General features: G+C 49.4%; 1 protein-coding gene across 3 annotated transcripts in view; it reads left to right on the forward strand.

The window, feature by feature from the left end:
• Positions 1 to 869: 869 nt before the first annotated feature.
• Positions 870 to 23,571, forward strand: part of PCSK6 (proprotein convertase subtilisin/kexin type 6) — a gene marked incomplete at both ends in the record, with an annotated part of 162,505 nt that continues 139,803 nt past the window's right edge. For all 3 annotated transcript variants that reach the window (XM_084253905.1, XM_084253906.1, XM_084253907.1), the window contains one exon: positions 870 to 1,133. In XM_084253905.1, the coding sequence (XP_084110031.1) occupies positions 870 to 1,133 (264 nt within the window). The remainder of the gene's footprint in view (positions 1,134 to 23,571) is intronic.

Consider the following 23,571-nt stretch of genomic DNA (forward strand, 5'->3'; position numbering starts at 1 on the left):
CCACGCCTTGGACACCACACCCTGAACACCTTGGACACGTGTCGGGCCTGGGCTCATGAAAACAAACGTCTGTCCACAGCGTACTGTAAGGCAAGAACTCAGGTCATCCTCGCGGCCCACTTGCAGGTGGGGCGCCCTGCAGGGCAAGCATCGCACAGACGCAAGCAAGCGGGCAGTTTGGGGGTTCGCCTGCAGAGCCTGCTGCGGGAATCCACTGCAGCCGGGGGCTCCGTCTCTCACCGAATCCAGCCAATGTGCCAAATGCCGGCCCCACGCCATGTGGCCCTCCTGTCCGGCAGGCCGGGCCCGACAAGGCCATGCCCAGGTCTCACCTTGCGGCTTCTTTCTCCCAGACCCCAGACCCCTGGCACCCCCGCGGGCTCACGCAGAGGCCAGCAAGGCCAGGGGCCCCTCCGACCCCTCCGGGAGAAGGCAGCCTGCAGGATGCCCGCGGGCGCGAGGCCGCTGGCCGGAGCCCGCCGTCCGGGAGCGGGGACTCCCCTGAAATGCCCCCGGAGAGCCCCCGGCTCCCAGTAGCACACGTGGGGTCGAGCCCCCCCAGGGCCCGCGTCCCAAGAGCCCCAAAGTCTGCGGGGAAGTTCCCCGGTGGGGGGCGTTTCGGGGCTCCCCGCGGCCGCCGCCCGCGCCGCCGCGGGGTCCCCGGGGTGGCGGCGGGCCCCGGGGCGGCCGCCGGAGCGCGGGCCCAGGGGCGCCCCCGGGCCGCGCGGGCGGGAACGCGCCGCGGCCGCCTGCTCCTCCCCAGCTCCCGCCCGCAGCGGCGGCGCTTCCCGGCGCGGAGCGGCTTTAAAAGGCGGCACCCCACCCCCCGGCGCACTCGCCGCTCGGGCGCCGCGCGAGCCTCCGCTGCCATGCCTCCGCGCGCGCCGCCCGCGCCCGGGCCCCGGCCGCCCCGGATCGCCGCCGCCGCGGACGCGGGGGGTGCCGGCGGGCCCGGGCTCCGGCCGCTCGCGCCGCGCGCCTGGCGCTGGCTGCTGCTGCTCGCGCTGCCCGCCGCCTGCTCCGCGCCGCCGCCGCGCCCCGTCTACACCAACCACTGGGCAGTGCAAGTGCGGGGGGGCCCGGCCGCGGCGGACCGCGTGGCCGCGGCGCACGGCTACCTCAACTTGGGCCAGGTGAGTGCGGCCGGCCCCGCGCGCCCAAACTTTCCCCGCCGCGGGCGGGCGCGGCGCGAGGGGGCGCCTCCACCGGCCGCCGCGGGGGCTGGGGGCCCCGGGCGCGCGGGCGCGGGGTGGCGGGGGCGCCCGGCGGGGAGGCGCCCGGGAGCGCGGCGCGCCGGACGCTCGGGGCGCTCGGAGGGGAGCCCCAGGGGGCCCCCGCGGGCCGGGCGCGCACCGGGGCGGCTGCCCGCGCGGGGTGGCCGGGCGCTGGCGCTCCGAAGTGGGGCCCCGCGCGGACACCTGCCCGGCGGGGCGCCGCGTCCCGTGGGGCGCTGTCCTCAGTGCCCACCCGGCGCCCTCCGACCTCTCGGCCCCGACTCTCCCCTTCGATGGGCGCGCGGCTCGGGGCCCCGGACCCTGAGCTTGTGCCCGGGCGCCCGGTGCCTCGTTGGGGGACGCGCGTGGGGCCCGGCGTTTGGGGGATCCTAGCTCTGTCGGCGGCCGCGACTCGCGCGGGGAGGGCTGCGGGGCTGCTGCGCTCCCGCGGCTTTGCCCCAGACTCCGACCCGGAGGTGCTCCCGGGGCTGGAGGTGCTGGGGCTGCTCCGCCCGCCCCTCCAGCCCCCCAAGGGACGCAGGAGATTGCTTTGTTTCCGAGCTTCTGCCGCGGTTGGTCGCGAAGCAGCCCTCTGCTCTGCGCGTGCTGGTGGATACCAGTGGTGTGACCTTGGACAAGTCACTTCTCCCTCTGATATTCACCTGTAGGGCCGGGGACCGTGTGTTCTGCGCGCGCCTGTGGGATGATTCAGTGCTGTGGCAGCAAAGCACAGGCGGAGAGGGGTGGGGGCTGGTGACCCTGGCCAGAACCTGGAGACCTCTGGTGGCCTCAGATGTCACTCGTACTGTCAGCGAGCAAGAGAGGACAGCCCTAGGCTGGAAAGGGCAGAACTCCAAGGGACCTCCAAGGCAGGTCTCAGTTTCCTGCCCCAACCCTGTGGAGTGGCTGCTGGGGGTAGGGATGTGGGGTCCAGGCTGCCGAGGCTGACCCTGATTTACAGCCAGCGGAGCAGGCTCAGCAGGCTGAAATGAGTGGTCCCACCAGGGCCCTCTTGGTCCACTTAACAAATCTCCTACAAACTACACTTTTAGAGGATCCAGTGAAGTGACAGGGAAGTGCAGACTCATAACTCAAACCCTAGTGCCAGGCAGTGTTAAATTTAGTTTCATCATTACCCATGACAGGAGCCAGCAAAGTGTGGTACGGCCCTAATATAAATGCCATTTTGTCTGCATCCGGAGTCCAACTCAGATGCCAATAACGTGAAATGTGTGGCCTTCCGGAAAAGTAGATTCTGCCATTGGAACTGCACCTCACCAGGCGGGCCAGGGTGTGTGGAGAGGATGCTGTCGTATCTTTCGGACATAGATATTTTAGCCACGCAAGTCTCTTCAAACATCTTGTGATTTAATATTTGCCTTTGGGGAGCACTGACTCGCTTCTGTCTGTAGTTGCTAAATCTGCCTGGCTGATGGTCCAGACTGAGGACCGTGTTCCTCAGGGTTCCATCCCCATTCATTGCTTCTCGTGTTTTCCCAGGGCCCCCGGCTTCTGCCACACTTCAGTGCTTTGCCCAGGTGGCCCAGTGATTTGTCTTTAGCTAAAAGTGACTTTTAAACTGCACGGTCAATTACAAAGCACCTGGGTTTCTAGCTCCTATAATTAAAAGAACAGAGGGGAGCAGAGGTTGAACTGTGAGCTCCCAGGGCACTGCAGGAGAGAGGGATAGAATAGACACCCCCTGACATTTCCTGTGCCTGGGAGTCAAAAATGTCAGATCTTTGAGAGCGTTCTGTCAGACTCACAGAGCTGTGTCTTGCATGCAGTCAGCAGTCTTCATTTTGCATGGGGGAGAGAAGTTCCTTCTGGCCTGCACCCCCTCCATCTGGGACATCTGGGGAGTCAGTCTCTCAGGTCTCCCCAGCTCTGTACAGTGCAGCCATGGCTGACTCCACACAGCCTGGTCACTAGCTCGGTAGGCCTGGTGCTGGGGCGACATTGCGGAAGCTTTCACAGACTGAGGGATCAGTTGGGGATAGGAGCTGTCTCAGAGGGGGGCCTGTCTGTATGACTCAAGAGGGGCCTGGTACTCTATCCCCAAACCAGCTTTTCGCCCCCACCTCCTCCAGCGCCCTGCTAATGTGGAAAAGGCCTGGAGCATTCCAACTTCTACTCAATAAGAACTCTTTAAAAATCTTATTTGCTTTTTTCCGCCAGGAGAATTTGTGACTCATAAATAAGATGTAGATATTATTAGCTTTGATTTATGGATGAGTAAACTGAGGTGCAGCAAGGGATGGAAGCTGTCGGTGTCCACACAGTATGTGTGTGTCACCTCTGACAATGAGACTCCCTGCTCTTTGTCTCCTTCTGCCTCCTCTGGTCTAAGGGATCCTTTGTGTGAGACTCTCCCCAAGCCCTTAAAGAGCAATTAGAGGTAGGCTTGGTACCTGCCCTGACTCACTGCCCTAGGTCTTTGCAATGCTCCAGCTTCTGGCTTGATTGTTTTACTTTCTTTCATATAACCTATAACCTGATTCTGTTTCTTTTACGTGGTGTGAGGTCATTTAGACCAGTGGTTATCCCTTTTCTTGAATCATGGATCCCTTTCAGAGTTGGCTACAGACTCTGGATCCTTGCCACTGAAGAATATGCATTTCCAGGAACGAGACAAAATAGTCTCTTTTTGGCCCCTCTTTTCATTCATCATTGCACTGCAGCCTCCAGATAAAGCCACACCATTAAAAAAAAAAGAAAGAAAAACTTTTTGGAAGAGTCAAATGTCACTATTGACAGATAAGATGACTAATTTGCATGAATAATCCAAGAGAATCTAGAGGCTATTATAATTAATAAAAGAGTTAAGTTGGGTTGCTTGACCCACAATAGGTACCAATATATCAGCAACATTCAGAAGACAGACAAAATTGTAATTCAGTCTGGCATAAAAGCTATTAGGTATTAGAAATAAATATAAAAAATGTGAGATGTTCAGGGAGAAAATTACAAAATATTTGAAAGAAGTGTTGAAAAAAGAAGGTTTGACTGATGAAGAGATACATTCATGGATGGGAGGGTTGATTATATCAGGTCCCCCCAAATTCATCTGCCAGTTCAGTGCAATTTAGTTGAGGTGCCAGCAGGACTTTTTTCATGGAATGTGATATCACACAAGTGAATTTTTAATTTCCTATGGAAGAGTAAGATCCCAGGATACCTGGGATGACTCTGAAAAGGAAGAACAGGAGGAAATGTGTGCTGGCAGAGAGCAAATCTTAGCATACGTGTGGGTGATAATAACATCTGACATTGATCCAATGAAGGTTCCACCCATCGTGGAGTCAACTCAAACCCAGGCTTACATGGGAACTTGCATGTGTGAGCAGAAGAGTTACAAATGGCCAGGGAAGGATGGAGGATGCAATAAAAGGTGCTGAGAGAAGAGACTTTCCTGTTGGGAAAAAGGTCAGCTTCCATGTCACACGCACAACTGTTCATCCCAGAGAGGCTAAAAGACCAGAATGGAAATGACACTTCTAGAATTAACAATAGTGGAATGCCTATGCTGTAGGGAGAGGAAAGGACTTCTTAGACAAGCTACAAAAAGACCAGTTTAAACAGGTAGAGATTTGGGCCTCCCTGGTGGTGCAAGGGATTAGATGCAGCACTGTGAAGCTACCTGCAGCCTCTGCAACACAAGTTCGATCCCTGATCGGCCAGAGAGCTACCCACATGGCAGAGCAGACCTCTCCTGACTTGCCTGCTGCTCCCCTCAGCAGTGTGTTTCGGTCTTTCTGCCTGTTCTGTTCCCTGCTCTGTCTCTGGTGAATCCTCTTACCACCCTGCATCTCTGGCCTGTTTACCAGAGGTGTATTTATTCATTTATTTATGAATAAATAAATCTTTAAAAAATTTTTTAAAAAAATAAACAGGTAGGGCCTCCCTGATGGCGCAGGGGTTAAGACGCAACCTATGAAGCAATCTGCAGCCACTGCAGCATGAGTTCGATTCCTGGCCGGCCAGGGAGAAACCCACATGGCACTGCAGACCTCTCCTGACTCACCCACTGCTCCCCTCAGCAGTGTATTTCAGTCAGTCTGCCTGTTCTGCTCCCTACTCTGTCTCTGGTGAATCCTCTCACCACCCAGCATCTCTGGCCTGTACCCCAGTTCTTGTATAAAAATAAATAAATCTTTAAAAAAATTAAAGAATAAACAGATAGAGATTAATGTGTTAAAGTAAAAGTTCTGTATAACAAAGGCCCACCACAGGATTAAAAGGCAAGTAACAGACTAGGAAAAGCATGTATAACATGTAACAAACAGATTAATGCACAGGTTACAGCATTTATCAATAAGGAAAAGATCAAGATAAGGCAGAAAAATGGGGACGTGTACAAATGGGGGATTCGACAGAGAGGAAATCCAAATGGCCAGTGAGCACGAGGAAGGATAGCATCCCTAGCAGTTATGGGGCAGGGCCACTCAGGCAACCTGCAGGTGCCATTTCACACCTATCAGGTTGGCCCCGGTGGACAACGGTGGGTTAGTATCATAATCCGCCAGGATGTAAAGCAGTGAGGACTTTCAGCTGCCTGTGGTGGAAGTGGCCGTGGGGTTAACTACTCTGAAGATCAATTTGACAGTTCATGGTGAGGTTGAATTGCATCAGCAAATTCACATCTAGACTTCTAATGGAAACTCTTGCACAAGTGCACAAGGAATGTCCACAAGGCATTTTTTAAATGAAGGGAAACACACCCAAGTATCCATCAGTAGAAGAATGCAGAAATTAAGTGTCACGCCGTGGAATACTATACAGTCGTGAGAAAGGATTAACCAATTAAGTATCTTTATCTATAGATCTCAAAAATAATGTTGAGTGAAAAAGGCAAGTTGCAGATGTAGACTCTGATGGTGTTTATGTAACATTAAGCAATTCTGTATTATTAATAAATGCTTGCACATCTAGTAAAAAGAGAAGAACATGGGCTGAAAGGATCCCCATCAAATTCTACTTAGCTATCCTCTTTGAAAAGGGAGGGAGGGGAACGAAATGGAGGAGTGGAATTTTAAACTTTATTGACAGTGTTCTAATTCATAATATACTTATATAGGTACATGCCTAAAGTTCTTCAAGCATTTCACACTTTTCTTTCTTTGTATCAGAATATATATTATAATGTATACCTGTGTACAGGCATGTATGTGTACATGTGTAAGTACATGTGCCTGTGTACACATATGTACACATATACTTATACTCATGCACACATATACACATGAACTCTTAAAAGCGGGGGGCCTCCCTGGTGACGCAAGGGTTTAAGATGTAGCACTATGAAGCTATCCATAGCCATTGAAGCACGAGTTTGATCTCCGGCCAGGCTGCTGACCCACATGGCGCAGCAGACCTCTCGTCTCACCCACTGTTCCCCTCAGCAGTGTATTTCAGTCAGTCTGCCTGTTCTGCTTCCCACTCTGTCTCTGATGAATCCTCTCACCCCCTACACCTCTGGTCTGTACCCCAGTTCTTGTATGCATAATTAAATCTTTAAAAAATAAAAGGGTAGGGGGATAAAAAAACAATTCACATCATATACACATCACTGTGTTCCAGACCACCTGAAGCACATCTTTGGTCCTACAGGTGTCTTGGGCCCAGGGCAAGAAGCCACAGCCTTAGACCTCTTAGACTGGGCTAAGCCATGTCAAGAAATGGTGACCTAGAGAAACGGAATCCTTGCTGCTGACCGCAGGCCTGCATGGACAGAGATGGACTCAGAGCCCAGGACCTTGTCTTCTCCCTCAGCCAGACTTTTCCTTGGCATCATCTGGTGGTAGAGGTGGTCTTGGTGCTAACCTAAGGACCTTTGACAATAACCCAGCCTATATTATTGTCACCTGTGACATTGGTAACTCCCAGAAAATGCAGATGGTTTATGTGAAAAGGACAACAACAAGATCTTCTCACAAACTGATCGCAGCAACCCTGTGTCTGCAGCTCCTGGAGTGATAATTTATCTCAGGGGTGGCTCTTAGGCACTATCCCTTCCTTACCTTTTTGTCTTGCCTGGGGTATTGAGCTAATTTGTTGGTTCTGAGTCTGAACATAAAAAGGCAGGCTGGCTGCCAGAGCCCAAAAAGATCTAAGAGCCTTAAATGATTTTGAACTTGCTTTAAATAGTTTTACTTAGAATAGAATAGCTACTGCGCTTGACATACCTGGCCCCAAATTCAGGTGGGCCTGCAAAATTTACTTGTCAGCGGAGGGAAATTGTCACGCTATAGACAGCTTGTTCTTGCAACAAGAAACCGGCTGGAGTTTAAGCAGATGGTAAATAATGGGCCAGAACTTGTTCCAACTAGGGTGTCAGGGGCTTAGGAGGGGACAAGAGGGAAGCCTAGAATAGCAGTCACCTGTGACCTAGTTCACTGGTATTGATCGTTGGTAAGAGACTGTTGCTTTTACCCCCTGAGCCAAGAGGCATGCGCACACACGGCCAGCCTGGGGGAGGGGAGAGGGTGAGGTCTGTGTGTGTGCTGGGGGGAACAGACAAGATTGGGGCTGAAGCTTGTAGCAGACCATCCCATTTGATTGACATCTCAATTCAGATGGAAACAGATTTTTAGCAGACAGGGTTTTATTGGCATGGACTACCTTCCTCAGTCATTGGGATCTGTGTGGCTGCACCACAGTGCTTGGAACCAGGAAAACTCTGGAAGGCTGTGTCCAAAGGGAGCTCAGAATCAGGGCAGAGTGGATGTCTCAGCTCCCTGGGCCATTGGAAGGGCTTGAATTTCTCTGGTAGAAAAGTGCAAATCAGAGACACGGAGCTGTTGATGGGGCAGGAAAGCCTGAAGACAAGGCTGGATGCCCCTGCCCAGCCCTGGGCTTTTGGTGGCAACAGGGGTAACTGTTCATATACCCGACTTGCTTGGGCCTCTGAGCCTCTGCACAGATTTTGCCTCTAAAAAGTTGTTCCTTTGACCTTCCAGTCCGAGCCAGGTGACTGACACATCTCCCCTTCTTTCTCTGATCGCCCTGCCCTCAAGGGGCTGCTGAGTTGTTCAGTTCCCTGACTTGCAGACTGGTGTGGTGCTGGCCCTGACCACAGCCCTGAAGGTGCTTGTCCACAGGGAGCGCTTCTCCAGTGGGTGCTCTTGTTCGCTCTGGGACCTTACACCAACCCTGCAGGGCACTCGCCAGGCTGTTTAGCTGTGGGGAGACCTCAGTTCCAGTTAAGTTTGACTTGCTGCAGATCGCAAACGACTGACAGGCCAGGGCTGAAGCCCACACCCTCCAATTCACCTTCCGCTGTCACCACCTTTGGCAGATGAACCTCTTCCCGGCTTCTCAGCCATCAGGCCAGCAGAGGAAGCTTTCCTGTGGCTGTGGCTGACACAAGTGTCTCCGTGGACCACGCTGACCGCTGTCTGTCCTTCCTCCGCCTGGCTCATGTGCACACACGGCGCTCATAGTGCTTCTGTCCAGAATAGTCTGTGTGGCTCCTTTTCATCAGCTTTGAAGCTTCATTCCCTCCCTTTTGGAGTGGGACAACCCTTTCCGGTCCTCCTGGGATGCCACTCTTAGTGGCTTAAGCTGCTCATTATTACCTGAACTAACCATCCTTTGCTGCAGGTCTCCTCTCTCCTGGTGCCTGTCTGCAGAAGGGACCACTGCCTACGCTGGGGCCTGAGCTAGATGCCTGGTCCCTGCCACCTCGCCCTGCTCCCATCCTACCTATACCAACGCCATCTTGTCAGCCTCCTGCAGGGCTCCCAGCTGCTCCTGCTTCTTCCCTGCCATGCCCAGCGCAGGTGTCTGTCACCTCTCACCTGCCCACCCTGCTGCAGGCCCTCCTGCTGCCACCTGGCTGCCTCTGAGCTGGCCCCAGTCTAGTTCTAATGAAGCCCTTCCTTCCTGCTCTTGCTTCCTTAGTATTCCTTATGCCATGCTCTCAATCTAGAATGGTGCTCCCTACTCCCTATCCCCCTGGTTAGCTCCTTTTCCTTCCTGGCCTGCTTGGATGTCCTGCTTGGATGTCCACAGCCTGCTTGGATGTCCACAGCCCAGCTGACATGCCCGTCTTCTATGTTCCTCGCGCCAGTCACCCTGACTTGGCCTGTTGGCTTGTTCATTTCTGCTCATCCATCGGGCTTTCTGTCGTACCCGTCCACTGTTGCTCCTGGGTGCTCTCTAAGATCAGTTCCAACTCTGCCTCTTCTCTGTGGCCAAGAAGCCACACCAGGAGCCTCATTTGCTCAAGTGTGGTGTGTGTGCTCACTATTGGGTGCTGGCCCTCTGAGGTAGGAAGCTGTGGCCCCAGCCACAAGCAGAGGGAAGGGTATGAACATTTGTGAATAGTGTGTGAGCAGACCCCGGGCTTCTACATTTCAATGTCAGTTGACTGAACCATCTCCACCCACACTTTTTATCTTAATCCTGTGCTTTTGGGAGTCACTTTTGGTAGGCAAGCACCTCCCAGATTTGTGCTGATGCATAGAAGACCTTTCCTGTGATCCTCTGGTTTGCCTCCAGATCAGCTCAGCTGCACCCAGCATGGTGCTACAACACCCACCATAGATGCTTTAGACCCCAGGTCTTCCTGATGTCCTTGTGCCCCTGCTCGTGGATGTCTATGAAGACCTGGCAGCAGGCACAAGGCCTTCTGTCCAGTGCCGCGCAGAACTGGGATGAATAGCCGTCAGTTGTCGGGAGGGAGCCTTAAGATCCTTGGGATGGGATCAGCAGCTCAGGTTCCCATGGTAACCAGCCCATCAATGCCCTCAGTGTCAAGACAGTGGCACCGCCAAGAGGAAGAAACAGTCTCATTGTCTCCCCCTTGGCTGCTGGGGTGCCAACCAGCCGTGCTCGCAGGGCCCGGCGTCAGGCCCTGCCCGGTTGCACACGGACCCACTCGCTGGATTGGGCCAGAAAGCCGCCGTCAACTCCAGTCTCCTAACCCTCCTTGGGGGCCTTTTGGATTTCTGCCACCAGCCCACATCAGTCACTTTCAGAGTCCTTGGTGGATGAGTCAGTGGGAATAGATGGTCCAACTGGATCAGACTTTCGAAGCTCTGAGTGATGAGCCAGACTGCATTTGCCATCAGGGAGGATAAATCCATGTTCAACATCACAGTTGGGTTTTGGAAAGGGACCTCTGTTTCTAGACCTTTCCCCTTAAGCTTCAAAGCCTGGTTCTGACAGCTCTCAGAGGTCATCCGTGTTCATTCAGCCAGAACCACCCTGTGATCTTTCTCAGAGCCCCCCTGGGCGGACAGGCCGGGAAGTCCCCTTGTCAGTTGGGGGCCGTATCTCTGTCTTCCTCGCTGCTTAGGCAAGGCCTGCAGTTTCCTGTGGCTTGGAGGCCGGAAGCCCACTCCCCTGCCCACCCTTACTCATTCCTGGTCCTCCAAGGTGGGAACCAGGCCATCACTCTGGATTTCCTTCCTTCCCTCATGTCCACATACCCCAGGCCCCAGCCCTGCACTGTCTGCTTCCTGTCTCTCTTTGAAGCCCATTGCTCCCACTCTTGGTAATGCCTGATTACTGCCGCCCCTCCAGGCTGTTTCTCACAGTGCCAACCAGACAGTGCTGCAGAACCTTGAGCCTCATGCTGTCCCTGCCTTGCTCTCAATCTGCAGAGGCTCCTGCACAGCCGACCTCTGGGGTGTGAACTGTCTCTCTCCTCCTCAAACTGGAACCCCTCACTTTTGCCAAGTGCTCTAGTCATGCCTGACCTTTGCCATTCTGGGGACTCTCCGTAGGCCTAGTCTTCCTTCCACATCTGCTCTCTGTCTGTCTTAACACGGGCCCATTCCCCACATGGTCTACCTGGAGAACCTTCAGGACCAGCTCATGTGGTGTTTCCTGATGCCTGCTGGGAGGACTGAGCACTGTGCTTGTAGGACTCCAGGTATTTGTCTCCTCACTCGACCCCAGATCTATTATCAGTGTCTTTTTTTTCATTTTCATTTCCTGGCCCCAAGTTCCTGGCACCCCTGCTCATCCCCCCGTCCCGCTCACTGACCCCCACACCACCTCCCAAATGCATCTCTGACTGTGTTTCATGAAAAGAGGTGACCCAGTGACCGGGTTCCAGAACCGCCACTGTGACTATCACTAACCAGCTCCTGCACTGTCCTTCCTGTTACAGCACCGTTCTCCTTGTCACCCCAGATGCCTCGCTGTGCCCCAGTCCACAGATGAGAAAACGGGGACTTGCGGGCTGAGTGACTCACTTTAGTGCTGGAACAGGCTCAGCCAGGGCCGACCCCAGGGCCCACCTTGGGAAGCTGCAGAGAGCAGGTGGCAACCGAGCTGGCTTGGAGCTTGTGTTGAGCTAACTGCAGAGGGGCGCAGGCCAAGCAGCTGGAGGGCGAGACAGAAGGGGTGCCCTGGGAAGGTATCTGGGTAGTCCCAGCGTCAGGGTGGAGTGAGGACTCTGCCCTGGGTGATTCTGCCCTGGGGCCCTCCCTTCTTATCAGGCCGGTGCTTGGGCCTTAGCTTCCAAGGCTTCTCTGCAGGGATGAAAGCCACCCAGAGCAGTCCTGTCTCTGGAGCGTCCCATGGACACCCCGCCCCCCAACCTACCAGAGCCCTGTGTGCATCCCACTCTGGGGAGGGAAGAGAAACTGTCGCAGCAAACATCCATCTAGAAGGCAGAACCCCAGAAGAGAAAAGGGATTTAATGAGGACCCCAGGTTGCAGAAATGGGTGCAACCTACTCATTAAATTATGTCACTACTTAGTTTTTCTTGGAATGGTTTTTTAAAAAGGCCCCAAATGGAGCCGCTCATGCCAACCCCACCAAGACTTCACACTTATCCTCACTGCACTTTAGCCTCTCCCCAAAAGTAGAAATTTAAACCAGTCAATCTGGGGTTTCCGGGTCAGCACGAGTGAGTCATCTACATGGCGAGCCCTCTTATTTTCTCCCCAAGGAAGGTGACTTTGCCTGACATGATCTTTCTTTTCTTTGGCCAGTAACTTTGTCCCACCCTCCTTCTGGCCCTAAAGACCTTCTGTTTTTATGCAGCTCTTTCCCCCTTGCTGGCTGGGATGCTGCCTGATTCGTGAATCATTTAATAAAGCCAGTTAGATCTTTAAAATGAACTGAGTTGGATTTTTATTTAATAGTTTACTACAAAAGGACTACATGTATTGAGAAAAATTTGGAAAACTTGGAAAAGAACAAGGAAAAACCCTAAAAAAGAAGCCATAATCTCACCACCCAGTGATAGCCACTGACATTTTGGGCCATGTTCTTGAAGGTTTTTAGGGCCTCCCCGGTGGCGCAGTGGTTGAGCGCTGGGCTGCGAAGCTGCCCACGGCCTCTGCAGCACCGGTTCGGTCCCCGGCTGCTCCCTGGCCACCGGAGGAGGGTCCCGCATGGCGCGCAGACCTCTCCTGCCGCCCTCTGCTCCCTTCAGCAGTGTGTTTCGTCAGTCTGCCTGTTCTGCTTCCCGCTCTGGCTCTGGTGAATTCTCTCACCCTCCCACGCTTCTGACTGTACCCAGTGCCTGTATAAATAAATAAATAAATAAATCTTAAAACAAACAAACAAACAAAAAACCTCTGTGTGTGTGTGTGTGTGTGAGAGAGAGAGAGACAGACAGACAGACAGACTGAGACAGAAACAGAGACAGAGAGACAGATACACACACACACACACACACACACACACTCATGTGCAGTATCTCCCCTTATCCTTGGGGTATATGTTCCAAGATCCCCAGTGTGTGCTTAGGACTGGGGATCATACCAAACCCAAGAGAACTGATAGACTATGTTTTCTCCTACCCATGCAGTGCTATGATAAGATTTAATTTACAAATTAGGCCCAGCAAGACAGATGGTAACAAAAAAAACTATTTATAACAATATTCTGTGAGATAAAAGTTACGTGAAGATGGTCTCTCTCCAAATGTGTTACTAAATATTTTTACACTGTGGTTGACCAAAGGAAACCACGTGTAGAAGGGGGACTGCTGTATATTTGAGTGTGTGTATGTATATTTATTCATATGGATATGTGAATATGTTTAGGCACACACACTCACCTATACAGGAATATCTTACACAAATAAGATTGTACCATTTTGCAACTTGTGCCTTCCAAGTCTAAAACGAATCTATGGTGTATTTTGTAAGAGCTGCTCAGCCCGTCTTTGAGTGGCTCGCCCATAACTTACTCTTTCCTTGACATTTAGGTCAGTGGAGACTTCATAGTTTCTTGGGGAGGTGGCGCTTGCTGCAGCTGGTCTGGAGTGTCAGCACTATGCAGGGAACTGAGGGGCCCCAGCACCCCCTCACTGACCCCAGCACCTCCCCATCCTGCATCACTGACAGGATGCAGAGGGGCGAGGACTTGATACCATTGCCTTAGAAGGCTTTTATTGGGCATTTTCATTATTTTATGAAATTATATGCATATTCTATATTCTCCCATTTTAAGGAATTCAAACAGTGCAAATGTATTATTTTTTTTATTTATTTTTTTTAAATGAAACTTTATTTTTTTTTTCTTATTTTCTTTTTTTTTTATTTTTTAAAGATTTATTTGTTTGTTTGTTTATACAAGCACTGGGTACAGTCAGAAGCGCGGGAGGGTGAGAGAATTCACCAGAGCCAGAGCGGGGAGCAGAGCAGGCAGAAGGACCGAAGTACACTGCTGAGGGGAGCAGTGGGCGGCAGGAGAGGTCTGCGCGCCAGGAGAGGTCTGCGCGCCATGTGGGACCCTCCTCTGGTGGCCGGGGAGCAGCCGGGGATCGAACCGGTGTCGCAGAGGCTGCGGGCAGCTTCGCAACCCAGCGCTCAACCGCTGCGCCACCGGGGAGGCCCTAGTGCAAATGTATTAAAAGAACAATTCCAATCTCCTTCCGCCCTTGTCCAATCTCCCATTCATTCCTCCCCCAATGCCACCACTATTTACATGTTAGTATATGTGTGTCCCTTTCCAGACATATGTATTCACATGTATACAGAGAGAGCTGGGGTTATTGTTTCCATGAAAGGAATCCTGCTAAACATGTTCTCAGCTGTGTGGATGTGCCATATTCAGTGACATCACTTACTTGTTAGTGTTCATGTGATTCCCTCCCACTCTCCTTTCTACTAGAAACAGCCTTTCAGTGATCATCTTTATTCATGTCTCTTGTACATGGGCAAGAATTTCTGTGAGCTATATCATAGCAAAAACAAATGATAGTTACAGTAATAAATAACTATCACAAACCCCCTACCTGCCCCTATGATTTACCAGGTAATTTTCCGAGTACTTCCCTTGTATTGATGCATTTAATCTTCTTAGAAATGCTGCAAGGTAGATGCTGTTATTATCCCCAGTTTATAGATGAGGAAAGCAAGGCACAGAGAGGTTAGGTAACTTATCTGTGGTTACACAGCTTCTAAGTGCCAGAGCCTAGGTTTGAGCTCACATAGTCAGGCTTCAGAGACTGGGAAACTGTGAAGCAAAGCACACACACATATTAAGTTGTGTTCAGCACAGGCAGGTGGCTCACCAGGCAGGCGGGACCATTTGACACCGCGCCCCCCAGAAATGTGTGAGAGGGCCCTCACTAATCGTGAGTGGAAATTATCCATTGCCAATTCTTACAGGGGAAAATGAGATCTGGTATCAGTTTTAATTTGCTTTGTTCCCAGTTACTATTAAAGTGAAACACCTCTTCATAAAGTTATTAGTCATTTAATTCTTCTCTGAATTGCTTATTTATCGTCTTCGCCTATTTTCAATTGGGTTGTTTTTCTATTATCATAATGATTAGTAGGCACTGTCTGTATGGATATTAATCTCTGTGTGTATATATATATTGTAGATCTTCCTTCTGCCTGTTAACTTTTCTTTGAATATCATGTAGAGGGTTGTTTGAAGTCAAATCTGCAGTTATATTTGTTTGTAGGCTGTGGGATCATCAGTTGGTGTCACTGCAAAAGGAAAAGGCAGGGTCCTTGCCCACAACAGACCAGACCTTAAGTAACTATTGCAAGGGGAATAGTGAAAGGAATCTTGAGATAGAATCCAAATGCTTTAGGATTACAGTAGAGAGTGAGGCTGACGTTCCCCTGGGAAGTTTGGGGAGGCTTTGAGGCCAGTGGTATTTGGACCAGACCTTGAAGAGTCCCCAAGATTTTCATGGAGGAAGAAGGAGACTCTTCCTCTTGAATATCTTGACTGTGCATCAATCTGTATGTCATCAGGAAAACAACTTACCTTGGGTGGCTCAATAAGAGACTCACCCAAAAAGACTACTAGCAGGAGAATAAGCAGGGACAAGGGAACCAAATAGGGGTGTCAAGACACTGGGTCCCAGCAGGCTTGGAATGAAAGATCAGAGGGCAAAAATGGAGTGAGCAGAGCCCCACGGGAGCTGGCACTTCCCACTGACCTAGCCCTTGGGAGGTGTGGCCCAGGTGGTGTCTGGAGGGGCTCAGGGGATGGCACTGGAAAAGTAACCAGTGCACTGAGGATGAGGAGAGAGGAGTGTTCTCGGCATGTAAGCAACTCAGTGAGCACCCTGATGTCATGGGAAGCCAGAGGAATTCCTGTGCTGCTGCTTTGATTCAGTAAGTATTTATGGGGTGCTGATGGGCAGCCTGGCACTGTGCGAGGTGCTGAGTAGCAAAGATGCTGCAGGCTGGCATTGCACCCAGGGACGGGGCCTCGGCGCCCGTTTTAGCTTCTGCATGTCCTCTCCAAGAGGCACAGCAGCGCCTGTGTGGTTTTGTCCCTGTTGGGCCCCACGAACCTGGATCTGTGCCCCCTTGTCCCAGTCGGAGTTTATTTAGGTGTGTCTGTCTGAGGATGGATTTTTAACGAGGAAAAGTAGGTTCATTCTGGCCACCTCTGCACTCAGTCTCATGGACATCTTGATCTTCAGCTGATTTTTTTAAAACTTTAAACAAACAAAAACTCCTATTTGTGTTCCTTTTGATAAAGCCTAATTTCTGTTAAAAAAAAAAAAAAAAACAGGGCCTCCTTGGTGGCACAAGGGGTTAAGCACCGCACTATGAAGCAATCCGCAGCCTCTGCAACGCGAGTTTGATCCCCGGCCGGCCAGGGAGCTACCCACATGGCGCAGCAGACCTCTCCTGACTTGCCCGCTGTTCCCCTCAGCAGTGTATTTCAGTCCACCTGCCTGTTCTGTTCCCCACTCTGTCTCTGGTGAATCCTCTCACCCCCTGATCTCTGGCCTGTGCCCCAGCTCTTGTATGCATAAATAAATAAATCTTTAAAAAAAAAAAAAACAGAAGAGAAGAAACGGAACCTTATTTCTATCCTGCCGACCATCAAAGTCACCGCTCACGACCGAGCTCATTAAGTCGTCTTGCGCATGCCTCCTAATTTCCCATTTGCAGGAATATGATACCATTAGCCACCAACAAGAAGTGGGATTTGTTTCAGTAGCTTAAACAAGTTTATGTAGCACGACTTTGCCGACTCGCGACCCTCACCGCCCTTCATTTTAGCACAAGATGCAAAAGCCCATTTGTGGGATGGGATGTTAGCTGTTCCTGTCGAGTTTCATGTCTTTGTGCAAAATGAACTCGTTAGTACTTTCTAGGTTTTTCCCTTTGTTGGTTTGTTTTTTCAAGCTATGTGGTTTTCTACCTTCCTTTCATATCTGGCCACACCAGGAACATTGTAAAACCAAACTGATTCATTCTCACACTAAAGAACCTTCAAACCCAAATGAAACCCCAGAGGTAGGTGTGAATTCACTAATTCTCGGAGACCTTCTTTAGGAGGTTCCTGTTGAGGGACCGGCACTTGCCACCCCACATTATGACCCGTGTCTTTACTGCATTGCTGCTCTAAGTAAGTTTCTAAAGTCTAACCAGGACAAGCATTCCACTTTCCACTTTGATTCTTACTCACGAAGAACCCCTGGGGATGTTTCTGTTTTCTTCTTGTGTCAGAAGGTCAGCGTCTGCATAGAAAGAACTACAGACAATCCTATCTTCAAGCCAATTTGTTTTCTTATGAAACATTGGTTTTACTTTCCAGCAATTGGTTCCTCTCCTGAGGTTAGTCACTCACGGTGCTTTATGCTTGGTCTGTGCTGAGGGCAGTGCCAGCCTGGGCTTGCCCCCAGGCCTGGCGGCTGCTCAACCTCCCCTTTGGGTCTCTCTCTCCAGCACCTTGACCTCCTCGGGGGAGTCTTTGAATAACCAGACGCTGTCACTGAGAGAGCCTTTTCTTTGCCCGGAGCCCGGGAAGCTCGCTTGGGTGCTTGCCCCTGTGGTTCTGCCCTCGGTGGTGTGTTTTATTCGAGTCCCGCTGTCAGGCTGCATGAACTGGACGGCAGAGCTCAGGGCAGACCAGGCACTGGATAGATGGTTAGGGGTGAGGGACGAGGGCTTAGCTGGAAGGTACAGTCATCTCTCCACACCTGCCCAGTCCATTCCAAATGATGTGTCTTTGTCCTGAGGTCCTTTCCGGGACCCCAGTCCAGCTTGATTCTGTGTCAGCTTTTTGTGGCAAAGACGACTTGCTGACTGCACTGACCAGGCTTCCCATGGCAGTGGGAGCCGTTCCCTGCTTCCCTAGCCGGATATGGGGCTTTGATGAGAGAATAAACCATAGAGTGCATCCATCCATGAGAGCATACCACCCATTGGCCTGCCCCCAGACTGGTTTCTTAGCAATCCTGGGTGTTGCCTCTATGTGACGTTATCTATCTATCTATCTGTCTGTCTGTCTGTCTGTCTGTCTATCTATCTATTTATTTATTTTTGCCAGAGGATTATGGAGTTTCCTGGGTGGTTCAACTTGTTTATACAAGTTTCTTGGGCCTCCCTCGTGGCACAGGGGGTTAAGCACAGCACTGTGAAGCTATCAGCAGCCTCTGCAGCATGAGTTCGATCCCTGAACAGGGATCTGACCCACATGGCGCAGCAGACCTCTCCTGTTTCGCCCGCTGCTCCCCTCAGCAGTGTATTTCAGTGGATCTGCCTGTTTTGCTCCCCGCTCTATCTCTGGTGAATCCTCTGACCCCTGCACCTCTGGCCTGTACTTCAGTTCTTGTATGCATGAATAAATAAATCTTTAAAAAACAAAACAGTTTTAAGTTTCTTAGGTCCATCAATAGCAGAATGAATAAATATATGTGACATAGATATGCAGTGGACACTGAGGGGGAATGGACAATTGGCATGCATACCACAGATTGAACCTCACATATTACGTTACAGTATAATAACACATATCATGTTATTGATGGAGTGAAAGAGGCCCTACACAAAAGAACTACGTGATTCCATTTCTAGGAAGTTTTAAAACAAGCAAAACCAATTTGGGCTGGAATAAAAACTGACCTCTAGGGGTGAGGATTGACTGGCGAATTTTTTGGGGGTAATTGCTGTGTTCTGTATCTTGGTAACGGTTTAGTTTACACAGGTGTCCTCGTTTCTCACAGCTCCACAACTGTATTATTAACATTTGCTCATTTTGCCACCTGTAAATTTTACTTCAAAAGAGGAATTCGATCAGCGAATATTGAACTCTCCATAATGATATGTCTAGAGAAGTATGTAGGGGAAGTGCACAGATACTGCGATTTACTTTAGAATGCACCAGAAGTAAGTAGATTGGCAGATGGGTAGAGGCATGAATAGATGGAGAGAAATGTGATGGAGTAATTTCAGTGATTGTGTTAATGGTAGAATCCAGGTGGTGGGTATGTGGGTGTTTGCCGTCCATTTCTTTCAGCTTTGGTATATGCTTGAAAATGTTCATAATAAAGTGTTGAGGAAAAGATTCTTAGGGTTGGGGTGGGATAGAATGGATTTCGGGAAAATTCCCTGTGGTCCTTGGGGACATAATAATCAACTTGTGTCCAGAGATAAGGATTAGAAGCCTAGGGTTTTAATGGGTTATATAACATCATCAAAGAACTTCCCATGGAATCTTGGGGGCAGGAGGCATGTTTTTGGGATGTGTCATCTGGGGTCACATTGGCATCTGGAAGGATTGCTGTGGCCCCCTGAGCCCCTAACTTGCTAGTTTTCCATGGGCAGAGTTTCAGCCCTGGGTGGAAGCATCCCAGCACATGTAAATGAGTGGAACCCCGCAGTTTCAGGACCTTCCTGCAGAAGAGAGATAAGCCAGCGGCAGGTCCTGCCCCCACTCCCCAGCAGGCACAGCAGTGGTAGTCTGGGTTGCTCGCTGCTAATTATCTTCTCCGTCTTGCTCTATAGTGATTTTCTAGTTCCAGGATTTGAATTATTGTGTGTTTGTAGAATTTTCAACCTCTCTTGAGTTGTGGAATTGAGTAGTGGAGACCAGTAGGTATCCTGGCCAGCATCCTATGGATGGGTGTCCCAAGCAGGAATCCAGTGCCCATGTCACCAGGGGCTGTCCCAGACCAGAGGCAGCAGAGACATAGCCATAGACTCTGAATAGGAGCAACTCTGTTGAGAGAGGAAGCTCCTGGTCTGCTGGTGAATTTTCAAAAAGTGGGGGTTGGGAGAGAGGAGAAGAATGCAAGCATTATTCTAAGAAGCTGCCTTTATTTATAGATTCTTCTAATTCTATTAAAATGAATGCCGGAGGGATATAAAACTTGGAACACATAGCACATAATAGAAATGAAAGGACATTAAGCTAAAATAGGGAACAATGGTAAAATGAGAAGAGAGCCTTAGTACCAAGAGGAAGATGTGACATTTTTCTGAAATAAAATCGTCTTAGAGCGCACTGTACAGGGAAAGTGAATTAAAATAAGGACTTCGTTAGGAGGAAACTTGGAAGGAAATGTAAAATATTTCATCATGAAAAGGAGAACGTGTTAAACTGACTCCAGGGGAAAACAAAGACAGAGATTACACTAATTACATTGTAAAGACAAATAAATAAGACATCATCATTGTAAAAGGAAATAAAACTAATTAAACAATGTGCTTTAAGAGGAGTTGGCAAAATAAAATGTATTAAATATGATAAAATGTGTAAATAGTCATAATTTGCCTGCTTTGTACCAGTAGCCAGGACAGCGCCTTTCCTCCTGCAAGTAAAACAAGGGATTTTTGATTCCTAAGACAGCACAATATTGGGACAAGCACAATATAAATTGTCACTTAATATTAGGTTATAGCTGGAATGAAATGAGTGCTTTGAAATGAATCAATCAATGAATGAATAAGGAGTCCTTGAAGTAAAACCATACTCTCAGAAGGGAAAGCAACAGAACTACCTTCTCAGATGAAAATCTAATGAATTAAGGCATGAAAGAGGTCACATCTCTTTACTGCCAGACACTTAACCTCCTTCTACTGAAAAGTGGAAATCAGCATCACCTCTGACAATCACATGCTTGGAGTAGTGCCAGGCCTGAAGTGGATACTGGGTGCATGTTAATGCTAATATTATTATTGCCATGGTGATTATTATTAATACTTAGAGAAAGAGAGAGAGAGAGAGAGAGAGAGAGAGAAAGAGAGAATGTCTTTTCAGTGTCAGGCGTTGGAGTCAAACTAGTTAAGCACTGTCTATTTTTGTTTATATTTCTTTAAATTCACTTTCTGAATTTCTTTCTCCTTTGTGTTACTGGAGAATTTGATTTGTTTAGTTTTGCTTTTGCAACTGACATGTTTTGCTCTAAACTTTTCTGTTATCTATTTATGCTTTTACTAAGTTACCTTTATACATAAATATATTCTTCCTCACTTTTGTATAAAAGTTAACCACCTCTTGGTAATTATCCAGTCGAGTATATAGATATTTTAAAGCACACATTTAAATATGCAATTTAATATAAAATAAGTTATGTAGAGTATATATTAGGAATGAAAAACAACCAGAACATATTTATTTCTTGACATGTATGCATATGTATTTTTCAACCCCTTATATCAACTTGTTCTTTCCTCTCCCCTAATCCCTTTTAACCAGAGTCCACAGGATATATGGTGATGTCCAGTGGTTTTTGAAAGTATCTTCTGTTATTAAATTGTTTGTTATGTAAATGTCCAGTATTTGTTTTTATTGTTCTGACTTTCTTTGCTATGAATAGTTCTCTCAAATCCCCTCTATTTTGTTGAAATAACTGCATTTCGTCCTTTCTTGTGGCTGTATAGTACTCCATGGTGTGGATATACCATATCTTCTTGATTCTATCAGCCATTGATGGACATTTAGACTTCTTGCAAGTCCTAATTATTGTGAATTTTGCTGCTGTGAACATTATGGATCTTATGTTTTCTTGTTGTTGATAGTTTCATATTCCGTGAATATATGCCCAAAAGTGGGATTGCTGGGTTGTATGATATTTCCATTTTTCACTTGTTAAGATAAAGCCAGATTCTAGAATGTTTGCACAGTTTATATCCCCACCAACAGTGTAATGGGGTTCCTAATTCTCCAGTACTTGTTGTTGGGGGTCATTTGTAATATGTGTCATCCTCTTGGGCACTGATTTTTAAGTAGGGATTCCAAACTAGAAAAAGGTGTCATGGAAGAGATTTTGGAACTACTGTTTATTTACCTTTCATTCTCTAGGAGGTAGACATACTGATAAAAAACAGGACAGGAAAGGCAGAAGTTAAGGCAGACTGAGAAAGAAACAAAGAGCCATGACTTATAAAGGCAGCACTCCTGGCTGACTGGTCACTGTTCACACCCTCTTGGCCCTTCCACCTGCCTGGCATGTTCAGCACCCGCCACTGATGCAAAAGAAGACCCTCTGTTTGGAATTAATTGATTACAGGTCCTCGGTTGAAGATAAAAGTACATCTTGGATTAAATAACTTTCTTGCCCTTTAGCCTGTATGGCATCTCAGAGACAACATGGGAGCTTATGAAGGAATAGTCAGTTGCTTGAACCTGCATGGGCCGAATAAGGCCTGGAGCGACTCTCTATGGTCTGCACTTGCCCTTTAATTACCCTAATGCTTGTACCTTTCATGTGCCTGGAGATGCTGGACTCTTGTCCTTTTCTAAGACTTTTCTCAGGATGGACCTGATAGGACCGGGGCCCTCATTAAAAGAGCAGATTTACAGTGGACTCCGGGAATGGGAAGGCAAAAGTGTTTTTTTTTTTTTAACTGTTCTCCTTATAATGACCAATTTCTCTGTAATGTATGAAGACACTCGTGGCTTTCATTTTATGACTGTTTTGATCTTGCAGACAGAGCCAGTAGGAAAACAGAGGTTTTAGATTCAGAAAAGCCCAGTTCTAAGCTCCACATTTTTGTCTACAAATTGGTCGACAATTAAGGGAGCCACTTCATGTTTCGGGGTGTCAGGTCATTCATCTGAAAAGTGTGATTGTAATGATCACTGCCCAGAATGTTCCCATCCGGCCGTGGCGAGGGTGGCAGTGTGAACACTAACCTTTGCATAGAGCAAGGGACCGTGTTATCAGTGTGGATGTGACATGAGCTTCTGTGACTGATGTACACCCACACTCAAGAGGGTGGGTGACCACCCTCCATTCCTCGTGCCCATGCTGGCCCCTTCTCCTGAATGTTGCCTGAGTTGCTTCCATATGGGATTTGGAAGGCGCGGCCGCTGGGTGTTGGTGCAGTCCTGACATCATAGGCTGCTCCCTGACTCGAGAGCCAAAATGTGAAATTATCCAATTGCTGTGACTTAGCCTAACCAGTAATCTAAAAGCTCCCCCTCTGAGACTGGATAGTTTGCACTCTGCTGGGAAATAATACATTGTGTGCCACCAATTTCAGGGCACTGTTAAATGTGAAGAACACATTCAGTTGAAAAACCAGAAGAGAGTGGTTAAACAAAGTGGGATCCTTTTTTTCACACAGAAAATCTGGAGTGGGCCCTCCACTCCTTCATGCTCTCTGTCACACTGAGCAGAGAGGTCCCTGTCCTTGTGGCTGTGGCTTCACAGCAGGTGGCTGGCACATACACCATCAGCCCTCAAGCCCAAGTTCCAGGCCGGAGGCAGGCCTGGGGACAAGAAGGTCAGGGAGCAAAGGTCTTTCCCTTTTCTTTCAGGAAGTGTCTCCTTCCCAGGGATTTATGCTGACACCCTATGGGATAGAGCTGTGTCCATGCCATGCCAGCTGACAGGGAATTGGGGAAATCAGGATTTTAGACTCGATAACTTTGATAGAAGAGGCAGGTGGGGGAGAAAGGGTCGGGAATAGAGGTGCGATCAGCCAACTAGATGTGACAATTTGGCGATAGCTCAGTGTGTGCCCACTGTCTTTTCATGGCTGATCAGGAGGGAAAGGCAAGGCAAGAGGGAAGAGAGGGCTTGTGTTATTCCAAGAAGGAAACCACCTTATAATGCTGCTTGGATTAAGCAGCTGTTCACTTGGATTAAGCAGCAGGCTCTGATCTGCTGCCACGGGAACATAAAGGGGACCAAGGTAGACCAGTTGGTCACAGGATTTGCTGCCCAGCAAG

The sequence above is a fragment of the Talpa europaea genome, assembly GCF_964194135.1.
Source record: "Talpa europaea genome assembly, chromosome: 14".
Taxonomy (NCBI): domain Eukaryota; kingdom Metazoa; phylum Chordata; class Mammalia; order Eulipotyphla; family Talpidae; genus Talpa; species Talpa europaea.